Source organism: Onychomys torridus, chromosome 18 (assembly GCF_903995425.1).
Source record: "Onychomys torridus chromosome 18, mOncTor1.1, whole genome shotgun sequence".
NCBI classification, from domain to species: Eukaryota; Metazoa; Chordata; class Mammalia; order Rodentia; family Cricetidae; genus Onychomys; species Onychomys torridus.
Window position 1 is genome coordinate 63,286,692 of NC_050460.1, and position 14,172 is coordinate 63,300,863.

Here is a 14,172-nt window from a genome sequence, read left to right on the forward strand (position 1 = left end):
CTGACAAATAAATTTTGTTCCCTATTGATCGCTAAATGTTTGTAATAGCATCCCAAATGTGTTCTGAAGGGAGACCCCTTCCAAGGGCTTTGTTTACCTGCAGGGTCAAACCTATACTCAGAGGAGGGTACTCAAGAGATGTTAGCCTTTTATTCCTCCTGACTACCCTACCCACCCCGAACCCTGCCTGCCTGTGACCCTCTCTCACCTCTGTCCCCATCGTCTTCCGGCTCTTCCTGCAAGGCCTGCTCCAGCGCAGCTGCATCCCCCCGAGGTCCCGCTGGCAGCTCCCCATTGGACACTGTCTTGGTCACGGACAGTAGCTGTGGTGGCGCTGGCTGTGCTAGCTTTTGCCGAAGGGCATTGATCTCCCTGCGCAGCATGCGGACGCGACGGGTGCGGGCCCCGCTGGACCGCATAGCGCTCACCAGGTCCAGTTTCTCCAGCAGCTCTTTCAGCTGCACCTCTGGGGACAGGTGGGCCCGGTTCTCTGGGATGAGGATGTTATCCACTGCCAGGGGAAAGAGACGATAGAAGAGGCTGAAGGATGTGTGCCCAGCGCAGAGCAAGAGTAATCTTCTGGATGGAAAATAAGGCCCTGGAATGCCCAGGTCAGTGACTTCCTACAACACTGCTGTCTAGAAACGATAGGTCGGTGCATGGGAACAACTATAGGAAGCAATTCAGTTTCAGCTATGGCCATACAGCAGGCATGCAGTGGTGTAGCAATCCCTGGCCTGAATGATTATGCAGCAAGCAGGGACAGGCCGAGTAGTGTGGTACTCACATCACAGGCACCCTACTTTCTGGCCCCCACCCCATGCACCAGTGCACACTCAGGGTGCAGGAAAGACTCCAGAGAGGCCTTGGCTTTCCAGACAGCCAGCTATGCCTTTCCTACTGCTCAACAGGCACTCAGTGCACCAGTTTAGGCCTCAGAATTATTCTAGCCGCATACTGAGCACACCCATTGGCTCCCAACCACAGCTCTGCACCCCCCAAGGCCCACCCTGATCCTGGGCTTTCTGGACCCTGTCCTTCTGCCGCTCTTTCTTCCTGGTCCTCCTCCTCCCTAACCATCCAAGCTTCTCACCATCCTCCCAGGAGAATCGGTAAAAGTCTTCCAATTTGGGTGACTCGGGCAAGTGGGTGCCCCTCTCGAGATCATAGCCGATGTTCTCTGCCTGCCGACGGGCATGCCGCAGGATGGCCCCTCCCAGGTCCCGCAGGCGGACAGCTGCTCGGTGGAAAATTGTGTCTTTAGCATTATACTTCATGCAGTTGGTAACTATAAGGTTAAAGTCCTCCTCAAACTCCTCCAAGGTGTGGTACAGGTGAGATTCCAGCTTCCGCCTCATAGTAGAAAAATCCATTGGCTTGGATATGAATTCCAGGTAATCTGGAACCTAAACATATAAAACCTGTACAATTACAACAACTATTTATGAGCCACACAGGCGCACCCTTCACTGCTACTGACCTCCCAACTCTGCTGTTGCCATGTTAGCCTCACTAAGAGCCTCAGGGCATGGTCCACCCAGACAATGGGCAAGTCTACCAGCCTGCCAAGACACCATCCCACCCTCAGTTCTGGATGCCCTGTGGCCCAACCTCTTCCTTGGCCTACTCAGTGGCTATTTCCAGAGCAGGCTTGCTGCTTGGAGGGGTGACTTGCCTCACTCAGGCTGACAGGTTCAGCAAAGATGTGTGCAGGGTCCTTTTCCTGCAACAGGTCCAGAGTTGTCCTCAGCAGAACTGTGAATGGCATCAGCTCCAGCTCCATGGCGGCCTGCTGCACCCTGACCTGTAATGGAACGAGGAATAACCAGAATACCTCAGCAAAGACTCACTGAATCTTTAACTTGATTGTCAGTCAGGTGCCACAAATCTCCACAAGGGATGAAGCTGCCCACCCACCCCCGTCCCCAGGAAAAGACGCCAAGAGTGGTACGACTTGAATTAATGTCTCCCAAAAGTTCACAGGTCAGAATCTTAACTCCCAGGGCATGAGGGTGGAGAGGTGCTGGTATCACGTGGGCTTCCCCCTCAGGATGGATTTGGAATCCATAGGGGTGACGGTTGTGCAGGCACACTCTCCCACATGTGCTCTCCACCAAGACATGCCGCGGCATGGAGCCCTCTCACCAGCCTGTCACCATACCCATACTTCCCAGCCTCCAGAACTGGGAGCTAAATCAACTTTTCTTTGTAAATGACCCAGTCTGTGATCATCTATTATAGCGGCAGAGAACAGATTAGAACAAACAGCTACTTTATAAATGTCTTCTATGTATCAAGACCACACCAAAACTTACAGAAGTAATAACAATTATTGATTATAATAATTAACACTTTTATAATTCATGTTAGGTCCCAAGTAATGGCCTATACATTTTTTTTAAAAGATTTTTTTTTTTTTTAGTTATGTGTATACGTTCTATGGGATGTATGCGTGCGGGGGCCAGTCTGAGCACTTTATGTAACACTGAATATGCCAGGTAGGTACAGACAGACATTTCACAAAGAAGTGGAGACAGAGAGACCTGGCTCCAGGTCACACAGCTAATGGGGCAAAGTCAGCATGGAGCTCCACTCAGCTTCGAGAGTACTCCAGACTATTATGCCACACTGCTCTTCTCCCTGTATTACCTCAATTAATGACACAGTAACTGTAGCAGAAATTAATACCTTCACTTTATAAATATGGTTCATGAAATTTGGTGACAACATGGTTGAATTACCATGAGTTACCTGGTTGGAAAGTAACAGAAAGCACTTGAGCCTGGGTCTTGGTCCAAGCACATGGATAAAACGGAATGTGAGCACGTGTGTATCTCAAGCACTAAGAGCTCTCGCTGAGAACATCTGTGGCCCGGGTGACCAGGGAGTCCAGGCTCACCGCTCAAGCAGCACGTTCAGCGGTACCCTGTACAATGACACTTTACATGTATGCCCTGACATGAAACGCCACAAAGCCACAGCTGAGACTGACAAGCTCCTTCCTGCCTCTTGTCCACACCAACATAAACCAGCCTACCTCCCCAGAGCGAGGGCCGCCTCCTCCTCTCATTTTTCTGAACCAGAGGCAGGAAGGTAATCTCAGCTATAGGACCAAGCCTGGATACAAATTATAGTTTGGCCTGTGGAGACCTTGAGAGAATCTCCCTGGCCACTCCAGGAAGCAGAGCGGAACTCAAGCCGTCGGCCTGGGGAAGAAGGGTTTGTGCTTGAACCGAGTGGAAGGAGAAGGAACAAATTCAACCCAGGCCTTGAAAGCACTCGAGAACAGCTGCCATTCTTGCACTAGAGAGAACAGTTTGGGCTTGTCATCCGTTCAATTAATAATATTTGCTCTGTGCCATGTGCGGAGCACTCCAGCAGACACTCCAGCAGGGCAGAGTATCAGTACTACCATTAATAATAACAGCGCACCACCTCGCCAGCCCTGACGATGCACCAGGCACTGTTCTCAACTGTTTACATATATGAATTCATCTCTTTTTGCTGCCAGCTCTGCCGTTATCTCTTTACTGAAGACGAGGGAAACAGAAGTATTCAGAGATTAAGCAGTTTGCTTAATGCTACAGAAATAGAAAGTAACAGAGCCAGGTTTAGACTCAGTCTGGCAACACACCTCCTGCTCCTCAGCCACACGCTTTACCACCGACCTTATCATTCCCTGTGGTCAGGGACCTTTAGAATGCTCTTGACCTGAGGCTAGAAATTTTAAATGACGCTGAGTCCATAAATGCTAAAGGCCCAGGGAGAGCCTCAGGCTGGAGGCTGTCTCTTGCAATGTCAGGCAATGGCTCCCAGAAGCTTTTCAAAACATCCAGGCCAATCTCCCTCCAAAATCTCCTAAATCAGAAACTCCAGTCATGGGCTCAGGTGTGAGGGACAAAGCTTAGGCTCCAGCCCAAATGAGCTGAGCCACAAAAACACAGAAGCCTCCAGAAGCATTCCACCCAGTACCAAGTGGGCAGACCACAAGGCCCACAGTGTGCATCAGCACGTGAGGGAAGACTGAATGCCGGCACCGGAGAGGTGGCCCCGAGTCCCCTGGTGCCACAGAGAGAGAGAAAGGGATCCTAGCGAGAGCCCGGCCGGGCCTCTGCTCACCTGCTCCCGCTTCAGCTTCTCCCGTTTGCGGATGAGCTCGATCAGCAGCCTGGCCCGCTCCAGGTCGTGCCGGAGTTTCTGCCAGTACTTCAGCTCCTCCTTCACCGCGCTCGTCTTTTCGTCCTGCTCCCGCTGAGCAAGGCAAGAACAAGAGGGCTGTGGCCTCCTTCCTTCCCACAGTCCCTGCTTCAACACTCAGGACTCCTGACTTTTCCCGGGCCCAAGGTTGCTGAGAGCCCTTTCCCAACACCACCCAGGGCCTTTCCTCCGAGCTTCCCCGTGCTATGATGCTTCCTTGGTGCTGAGCAAGAACAAACAGCGAAGAGTAACCTGGGGTTGCTTCCCCAGCCCCAGAGACATACATGGTGGCTCAGCTTTGGCCCTCAGAGCTGGAAAGAATTTCAGGAGAAAACTAGCAAGCAGGGGTTGAAAGAATCTCACCCTAGAGCCGTGCCTTGGCTAGAGAACAAAGTAAAGTTCCCACTAGCAGCTTGTGGTTCGAAAATACTGTTGTAGAACAGCCAACATGAGTGAAGGCAGGGCTGGAAAGAGGGCTTCGTGGTTAGGACCTGCAGGTGACCCAGCTTACATCAACCTCCTGTAACTCCAGTGCCAGGGGAGTCTGCCTCTAGCCTCTACAGGCATCTGTACTGTTGCACAAATTCGTGTGCACACAAATGCACATGCACACACTTAAAAAATTAATCTTAAAAAAAAAAAAAAAAATCAGTGACTCCCATCCTGGAAGAGGTCACTACTGCTGAGGAAAGGAGGAAACTCAGCATCTGAAACATAACAATGTAACGGCTGAAAACAAACAAAAACTGGTAACATAAACTGAAATCTGTGGGCACAGGGATCCATAATGTCAAGTGTAATACAATGGTCAAGGTGAGAATCAGAACAAGACTTGCTGGGAGGGGTTTGCTAATGCTGCAGAGACTTCTGGGAACCAAAGGTTCAAGAGGGACCATATAGAAGCTAGTGATCCAGGAGTTTAGATATGACATGCAAACAGGATGCCCAAGGCACAGGTCATGTGAAGTCTTTCTTGTGCTTCTCTGAGGAGAGTGAGGAGAGCCAAGGAGAGATGGAATGGACCAGCTGCGGCAGGAATAACCCACGATGTGAATGTGGGAAGGGAACAAGGGGCGGAAAACACTTAACATGCAGTGACTGCTGGTGTGAAAAGGCTGCCACAGCTGGCCAGCAAAGGGCACCTGCTCTTCCTTTACACAGTGGGCCCACACTCAGCCTACCTCTTCTGTGACATCTGGAGGGGGTCGGCCTATGTAACTGTGACAGTGGGCTCTGCACACTGCCCTAGAGTCTGTCCTTAAGTCAAGCCTTGTAGTGATACACTTTTTTAACAAAAATATCTCTTGACCTCAAAGAAACTGAACTTTTGGCAGACTCTACGGCCAAGTTAATAATATGCCTTGAGATCATTTAAGACTCTGCACTCGGGAGGCAGAGGCAGACGGATCTGAGTTCAAGGCCAGCCTGGTCTACAGAGTTCCAGGGCGGCCAGCGCTATACAGTGTTAAAGAAGACTATGTACTCAATCTGCTGTCCTACTGTGTACTCAGCCTGTTTAACCTGCCTTTAAGAGACAATGTAATCAACCTTACTGGCCTTGGATTTTCTGTGCAATCAGTTTTTACAACCTAAGCACAGCTTTCATTTTGTTATGTTCTTTCCCAGACTAGAGTGTGTGTGTGTGTGTGTGTGTGTGTACACTCGCCTGAGAGTGCCTGAGTGTTGTGATAATCATTTGCTGAAGATTAGAAGCAACCTTAAAACAAATATCCACCATAGATTTTGGAAACAACATGTGGACATAACTCGTTAATGTTTCTTGGCAGTATTGCATGTTTCTGGGTCAGCTGGGGCAAAATGACTTCTTCCTTGTAAAACTGTCAAAACTTTGTGTAAGGAATTTGGGCCGGAGAGATGGTGCAGCAGTTATGAGGGCTAGCTGCTCTTGCAGAGGACCAGGGTTCAGTTACCAACATGCACACGGGGGCTTAACAACCATCTATAACTTCAGTTCTAGGTCATCCACTGGTCTTTGTGGACAACAGATACCCACATGGTACACAGACACCCATGCAGGCAAAACACCCATGCACATAAAATAAATGTAAACAAACAAACAAAACCCTCATTGGTTCCCGTGCCATGTTTTCTGTGCTGTTCAATTAATACAGAGGAAAGCCCTTCATTGGATACAGGCACGATGGACATCATTCACAGGTACAACTCAGAGGCACAACAGACCACACACACACACACACACACACACACACACACACACACACACATAGAATAGGCAACAGACAAACTACAGGTAGAGCAGACAGATGTAAGACACAGGGAGAGAGAAGTAGAGAATTGAACTGTGGTCAAATTAATCCAAGAGGAATGGCCTCTCTGGAGTTCTTTATGAAGCAATGCAAAGCATCTCCCTTCAGGTCTGAGGATCTGAGCGTTGCAGACTGGTCTGGACAGATCACTCTGAGGTGACTCTCCAGGCTCGGGATCCCACCCCCAGCAGCCTCCACCTTCACTGTACCTACCTGCTCAGCGTTTCTCTGGGACTGTAGGTGGGAGTGCAGGCGCCTGATGAGGGGCACGCCATTCCGAGCCTGCCGTTTCAACAGCCAGTAGTTGTGAAGCCGCTGCATGAATTGGTTTTTCCTCTGAAAGGACAGACCACTACAGATCTTGTTCAACCTTGAGCAGAGGCACAGGGAGGAGTGACAGGTCAGTGGGAAGCTACACACAGCTGCGCATCCTATCCAGCTCTCAGTTCACTTCTGACCTTACAGAGGAAGACAGAATAGAGTGACCAACTGCCTCACCTCAGGGGAGAACTAAGAAAAGACAGCAGAGTTAAGCAGCTCGGACTGAGCAAGACACGTGTCACCTGCTTTTCCATCTTGCCTTGCAGGCCTGCTCTTCCCAAGGAGCCCTGTCACGGGAGTCCTAGTGCCTGCTGTCACATCCTTTTTCAGTCCAGGTACTGAGAAAGAAAGGCCTGTGCTCCTGAACCCACAGCTCCCTCTTGATGGAAGCAGCAAAAAGAAAACAGGAATTTGAGTAAGCTGCATGCTATGTGGCCAGTGTCCTGCCCTCTGTGGCTGAGGATCTCACCAGACCCTGGGCAGCCCACAACCAAGCTCAAAGTCAGCCAGGTTACTGCTTTCTGCACCCAATGTAACCTCTTAGAGTAGCCTGACCTCTGAGGGGTTTCGTGTGTGTACATGTGTGAGAGATGGGCTCTCACTATACCACCCAGGCTGGCCTGGTACTTACGATCCTCCTGCCTCAGCCTCCCAGGTAACTGGGGTTATAGGCATGTACCCAACTGACCTTTGATTTTTCATTTAAAAACTCTTAGCATCCTAAAAATGCCTAATCTTTTAACCAAATGGAAAAAGGAGAAAAACAGCAAATTTCTAAACCTAAGAGGGTAGAAGCTCTAAAGTCGCAGCCAGCAAAGTCTGAAAATCTGGGTTTAAACTAGTACCGCTTGTGGGGGCGGAGCAGGGAAGGAGCCAGTGAACACCCTCGAGAGCAGCACCGTCCCCACGTCTCAGAGTACGGGCAGGCACCTGAGGACCACAGGGAGACCAACGCTCCTAATGCAGCTAGCATGGTGGCCCTAGGTGGGACCTGAACCCATGACCCCTTCTCTGCTACAGTACATGGTGAGCAAGGTCACGTGCTCCTGGGCCTCCCTCTGCTCCACCTCTCCGCCCCACTCCACAGAAAGAGAACCAAGTGTAGCTAACTGAGGTGAGACTTCAAGATGGGCGTGTTGGGCGGGCACTGCCCATCAACGCCTTCTCCATCTCCGGCCAGATGTTCTTGCCCCAAAGCCAAGCTTACCTAGGCCTTTCCCCAAAGGACAGCTCCCCACCCATGCCAAGCACACCTGCCCACCTGCAGGCCAGCCCCTGCCCCTGCCTCTTGGCCATGGTGGGGTCAATAGCATCTGTGCAGGTAGGGGAGGAGAGACAGTAAGGTAGCAGCAGCAGCAGCCACCGTTTATTGAGCGCTTACTATCTGCCAGGTACTGTGCCAAGTGTTTGACTCACATTGCCTCATTTATTCCTTACAAGTCTGTCAGGTGAGTTCGCTCACAAACCCAGGCTCAGAGCAATTAAGCAACTTACCAAAGGTCACACCAAGAATTAAATGGTGTTTGTTCTTAGCCAGCAGAGCGGCTCCACAAACAGCAGCTATGACAACCAAAGGCTAGCCCCGGGGTACAGACACCCTACATCTGGGGACAAAGCACGGACCCAGTGACCTCAAGAAAGAGATGACCAAGGCCAGTCTGTGTCTAGAGGACATGAGAGTTGCTGCCGTTCCCGACAGAGCCTCCCTGTCCTCGTCTTGTTCTGGTTACCTTCCCACACGTCCCCTCGCACGCACGCTGCCTTAAAACCTGCCAACACTCCTTTATCCTCAACCTTCTCATCAAGACTTGGGCAGGAGACAGCCCAGAATCTGCCCCTCTCCATCTAGCCCCACCCCTTAGAACAGGACGTGGCGTGTAGTAAGTGCTCAATAAACACCTCATTGAATGAACAAAGGCGTGAACAACTTTACCTCCTGTGGCTGTGGCTTCTTCATCTAGGAATGTGGAGAAGGTGCAAGGACTACATTAGATGGACAGTCTCCAAGATTCCTTCCTTCTCTAATGCTATAGACTCTCCTTTCCCTTTTTTCTTTTCTTTTTTTTTTTTTTTTTTGGACAGGGTCTCACTGTGCAGCCCTCACTGGCCTAGAATTTACTACATCGAACTCCCAGAAATTCACCTGACTCTGCCTCCCAAGTGCTGGGATGAAAGGTGTGTGTCACCACACCCAGCTACCACTGTATACTTTTTCAAGGAATCACCTTGAGGTGGCCTCTGCTGGAAAATCTTCCCTAAAAGCTCCTGACCCTCCCGCAGCCCCAGCTACCGCCCAGCCACGCACTGACGGATTGGTACAGGCATAGTGGTCTCTCTGCAGACTCAGGGAGGCCCGGGTGGCTTGGCTGATAAAGCGGAATGTTCCCCTGAATATAAAGCTTCTCAAGGAGGACGGCCCTGACCACATCCCTCGTAAATAAAAAGTCCCCATCTTTCCCAGGACAGAGCTTTCTGCAAGGTGAGTGTTGAACCCTTAACACAGCAGCTCCCCGTTTAGAATAGTTCTGTCTTTACATGGGTTTTGGGGAGCCTGTGTGAGAGCCCTTGGGGCTGCCATACGGATGAGGCAATGTCCTCATGAAGGACACAGCCTGCATAAACAAAGACCAGAGATGATAGCCACCTAGAAATCCACGGAATAGTTAACAGTGGAGACTTATACTGTTCTCAATACCATTTAGCGTCACTGTGAAAACTATCATCCTTAGTTGATACACTGTCACCCGAGTTTCTAAATGACGTAAGTGATTTATGCCACTCTGAGCCAGAGGAAACATTACTGGGGGCACGACAAAACTACAAAAGAGGCCCTGGTTCCAAAGAACAAGCTTGAACATGGGAGCCCAGAGGAGGTCAGCTATCCATCCACCACATTTGGAGAAGACCACACCAAGAGCCCTTCGGATGAAGCTCACCTGTAAGAGGGTATCTGTGGGACAGTGACCATGGGGACGGTGGTGGAGGGTGTCTCCCGGCCAGCTTCCTCTGGCTCCTTCATCTTCTGCTTTAAGCTCATCTTATGCTTCTTGGACACCGCCTTAAGGGGGCTGCCCACCCCACCTTGTCCTTCCTGATCTTCCTCCTCTGCTTCTTCCTCGTCCTCCTCCCTGCCACCCTCTTTCAGCCCGTCCTCATCCCCCGCCTCACTGAGGCTTCTGGGTGAGTCACCCTTTCTCCTGGCAGTGGTAACACAGGGAGAGTGGGCCTCACAGTACGCGGTCTTTCGCACGGTAAAGATGGTGCCATTGAGGCTGGTTTCTCTCATGGGCTCAATCTTCATGAAGAGTCCAGCCCGCTGTGCGCATGTCACATGGAAGGCAGTGTAGCAGTTCACTTTATGGCACTGGATGGCGGCACCCAGCCCTTTCTGCTTGCAGATATAGCAGGTCAGTTTCCAGCGGGCAGGTGGAATGTTGTCAATGCCCTCGATGGGCTCCAGGAACACGGTATTGGCAAAGCAGACTTCAGGGATCCAGATGGCACAGACTACATGGGCCCAGTGGCCATCGCTGGTCTGTTTGAAGGCCCCACCTTTATTGGGGCAAAGGACACAATCTACTGGCCGAGAGGGAGACTGTAGGCAGCAGCGGCATAGCCACTGGCCCTCTGGGATGTAGGGGACACCGTAGCACTCCTGGTGCACGGCTAAGTTGCAGATGTCACAGAACAGGATGACGTTGCTATTGTGGCATTCATCATCCAGGCACACACAGCAGAAGGCGTCTTCATCAATTAGTGATTGCTGAGCCCCACTGCTGCGACTTTCCAAGTATGACTCCTTCTCAAGCCGGTCCACCAGCAGCTCGAAGGTATCTGGGGACACCACACTGTGCCCATCTACTCGACGCTTCTCGTTGACCATGTCTAGCCAGGCAAGGTCCTCCTCATCCATGTCATATTCCACCTCTGCATCCAGGTCTTCGGGAGGCTTCTCAATGTAGCGGTAATAAGCAGCAGGCAATGGGGGTGCTTCCGGCTGGCTACCCGTATCCACCACACGAAAGCTGGGCTGCGGGAGGTGGAAGGAGGTGCCAGATGCATGCTTGGAACAGGACTCCTTCTTCTTGCCTTTAGATGAGGGTTTCTTGGACTTGGCAGGGAACTGAGGCTGCTCACTGTTTTCCTTGTTACTGTTGCATTCAGTGATATCCTGAGCAGTTAGCTCATCTTCAGTGATGATCTTGAGTGGGTCATAAATGCTGATACGATGTAGGCGGCCATCGATGTCGACCTCGACAATCCTCTGGGCTTGGGCATATGTCAATGTCTCTCGTGTGGGTGAGCACTTAAGACTATATGGGGATGGGGATCTCCGGCCCTCGGCATTCTGCCGTGACTTTCGCCGAGGTTTCCTCATGGCAACTAGAAACCGCAAGGACAAGCCTAAGGAGAGAAGGCCACAGAAGTGTGAACTGGATATTGTTGCTACATGCACTCATTCACCCTGCAATCAAGTGGACACCAAGAGATCCGGCTGTTTCCTCCATACAACAGCCCTCTAAAGCATCCATGAGGCATCACCTTCTTTAAGTCTTTTTACAAACATCACTTATCAGTGAAACTTTTTTTTTTCCAATTACTTTAAAATTACAAATCCCAGCCAGGTGGTACTCGCCCATGATCTCAGCACTTGGGAGGCAGAGAAGTGCAGATCTCTGTGGGTTCCAGGCCAGCCTGATCTACACATTGAAGTTCCAGGACAGCCAGGGTTACACAGAAACTGTTCATTCTGTTTCTATTTTCTTTTTGGTAACACCATCTTCTATGCCATGTAATTTACCTATTTACTGTGTTTATTATTTTTACTTCTTTTGGCTAGAATGTAGACTCCATAGAGGAAAGAACTGCCTGCCTATCTCATTCACTGCTGTGTCCTCAGTGTCTAGAAGGATACCTAGGTAAGCGCCAGGTGATTGAAACTAGATAGTTCTGTGTTTGTGTGTGTGGTGTCTATATGGACATGTGTGCATGTGTACCTGCCCACTCAGGCACATGTGGAAGCCAGAGACCAAAGTCAAGTGTCTTCCTCAATCATGTTCCACGAACTTTTTGAGATGAAACCTCTCACTGAATCTGGAGTTTGTGGTTTCAGTTAGATTGGATGGTCAATGAGCACCTGGGATCTGCCTATCTCTGTCCCCCAATACTGGAAGAGGTATAGACCTACTCTGCATTTGACTTTTAGGTAGGTGCTAGGGAGCAAACTTCATGCCTACTCAGTAAGCCCTTCACCCACTGAGCTGTTTCCTCGGCCTTGAAATTAAATACTATGATCCCGGTCCTCACAGAGCCCTATATCCAACTAAAGGGACAGAACACAGACAGATCCTGATAAAACCCAGGACGAGATCTAATATTGTAATGACACATGCAATGCTATGAGACATTGACTATGGGAAAAGATGATGGTTAAGAAACGAAAACAACATACTAAATCAGAAGGATTGCTTAAGCCCAGGAGCTCAAAGTCAGCAACAAACCAAGACCATGTCTTCTTGTTTGTTTGTTTGTTTGTTTGAGGCAGGACTTCTCTACCTAGCCCTGGTTGTCCTGAAATTCAGTATACAGGCTGTGGTGCTCAGCTAAGGTCATGTTTGTTTGTGTTTCGTTTTGTTTTGAAAAGGGAAGGCAAAGACAATAGTGGTGACAATAAGACTATTACCTACTTTCTAACAAAAACAAAAAGCAAGACACAAGAAAAGGCCAGGCAGTGGTGGTGCACCACGCCCTTAATCCCACCCAGCACTCAGGACAGAGGCAGGCAGATCTGAGTTCAAGGCCAGTCTGGTCTACAAAATGAGTTCCAGGACAGTCAGGGCTGTATAGTGAGACCCTGTCTCTAAATAAATAAATAAATATATAAAATGAAACCACGGGTCTAAGGCCTCTCCCAAGACATTTACCATGGTTAGAAACCCTATCTCTTGGCCCTGTCAAGAGAAAAGACATCTAAAATGCTTCAAACTGTAGTACCCAGGGCCCTTCCTGCAGAAGGCAACACCTAAACTAACTACTTAGGACATTGCCAACCACAAACCTTACAAGCTCTGGGAATGCCTCTAAAAATCTTTTAAATTTTAAGTAGCCTGTCTGAGCTCTTGGGGTAGAATCTGAGGTGAATTCTCAATGTACTATTACCTCAGAAATCTCTATCCCATGACACTTACATCTAATCTACCCTTGTACCAGAGAAAGCCCTATGCTTCCCACAGCATTCTCTGGCTGGAGGGAACTATGCCAAGGCCCTAAGGAGCAGTCACAGACAGTTCCTATCATTACCAGGAAGACTTGAGATATGATAACAGTTCGGCATACTTTAACAAACTACAATGGCCTTTTCTTTTTACTATTTCTCACAACTACCTCGGGAGGTTGTGCACATTGTTAATCTCCATTTCAGGCATGAAGAAACAGAAGCTCAAAAAACTGTGCCTCAGCCAAAGCTCCAGATCTCCTGTTCAGGTTAAGAACTCAGAGGTTAAGAACACCAGTGAGAGGCGGGCGGCAGCGGTGGTGGTGGTGGTGGTGGTGGTGGTGGTGGTGGTGGTGGTGGTGGAGGTGGAGGTGGAGGCCTTTAATCCCAGCACTCTGGAGGCAGAGCCAGGCAGATATCTGTGAGTTCGAGGCCAGCCTGGTCTACAGAGAGGCACCAAAACTACAGAGAAACACTGTCTCGAAAAACAAAAACAAAAACAAACAAACAAAAAAAACACCAGTGAGATGCTCTGCACCAATCTAGGTTCTAATCTTGGGCCTACATAACCTGGACAAAGCTTTTTTAATTTCTCTTTATCTCCACATTTCATCCATAACACAAGGGCAGTGCTGGGTGTAGAGGCATACTTTTAATCCCAGCATTTGTGAGGGAGAAGCAGGCCTATCTCTGTGGAATTTATGGCCAGCCACATCTACAGAGTTTTTTCAGACTAGCCATAGCACATAGGTGAGACTCTTCCTTAAACAATAAATATATGAGGGCTGGAAAGAGAGCTCGGCAGTTAAGAGGACCTAGGTTTGATTCCCAGCACCCACACTGTGGATCACAACTGTAACTCCAGCTCCACAGTATTGGTATCTGGACTCCCAGAGGAACCAAGGATACATCAGGCAAGATACCCATACACATAAAAAAAAAAAAATTTTTTTTTAAATAAATAAAAGCAAGAACAAAAATATCTACGTTTTGGTCTGTTTGTTTTTCGAGACAGGGTCCCTCTGTGTAGCCCTGGCTGTCCTGGAACTCACTCAGTAGCCCAGGCTGGCCTCGAACTCACAGAGATCCGCCTGCCTCTGCCTCTACAGTGCCGGGATTAAAGCCTTCGAGCACCACAGCCCAGCAAATATA

General features: G+C 49.6%; 1 protein-coding gene across 3 annotated transcripts in view; it reads right to left on the reverse strand.

Annotated features, from left to right (window-relative positions):
- Brpf3 (bromodomain and PHD finger containing 3) overlaps nucleotides 1-14,172 on the reverse strand; it is a 35,232-nt gene that overhangs the window by 19,706 nt on the left and 1,354 nt on the right. For all 3 annotated transcript variants that reach the window (XM_036167609.1, XM_036167610.1, XM_036167611.1), the window contains exons 2-7: nucleotides 9,743-11,210; nucleotides 6,699-6,855; nucleotides 4,120-4,251; nucleotides 1,676-1,804; nucleotides 1,094-1,406; nucleotides 209-511 (exon numbers count right to left, since the gene is read on the reverse strand). In XM_036167609.1, coding sequence (XP_036023502.1) covers nucleotides 209-511; nucleotides 1,094-1,406; nucleotides 1,676-1,804; nucleotides 4,120-4,251; nucleotides 6,699-6,855; nucleotides 9,743-11,184 — 2,476 coding nt within the window. In that variant the 5' untranslated portion in view covers nucleotides 11,185-11,210. The remainder of the gene's footprint in view (nucleotides 1-208; nucleotides 512-1,093; nucleotides 1,407-1,675; nucleotides 1,805-4,119; nucleotides 4,252-6,698; nucleotides 6,856-9,742; nucleotides 11,211-14,172) is intronic.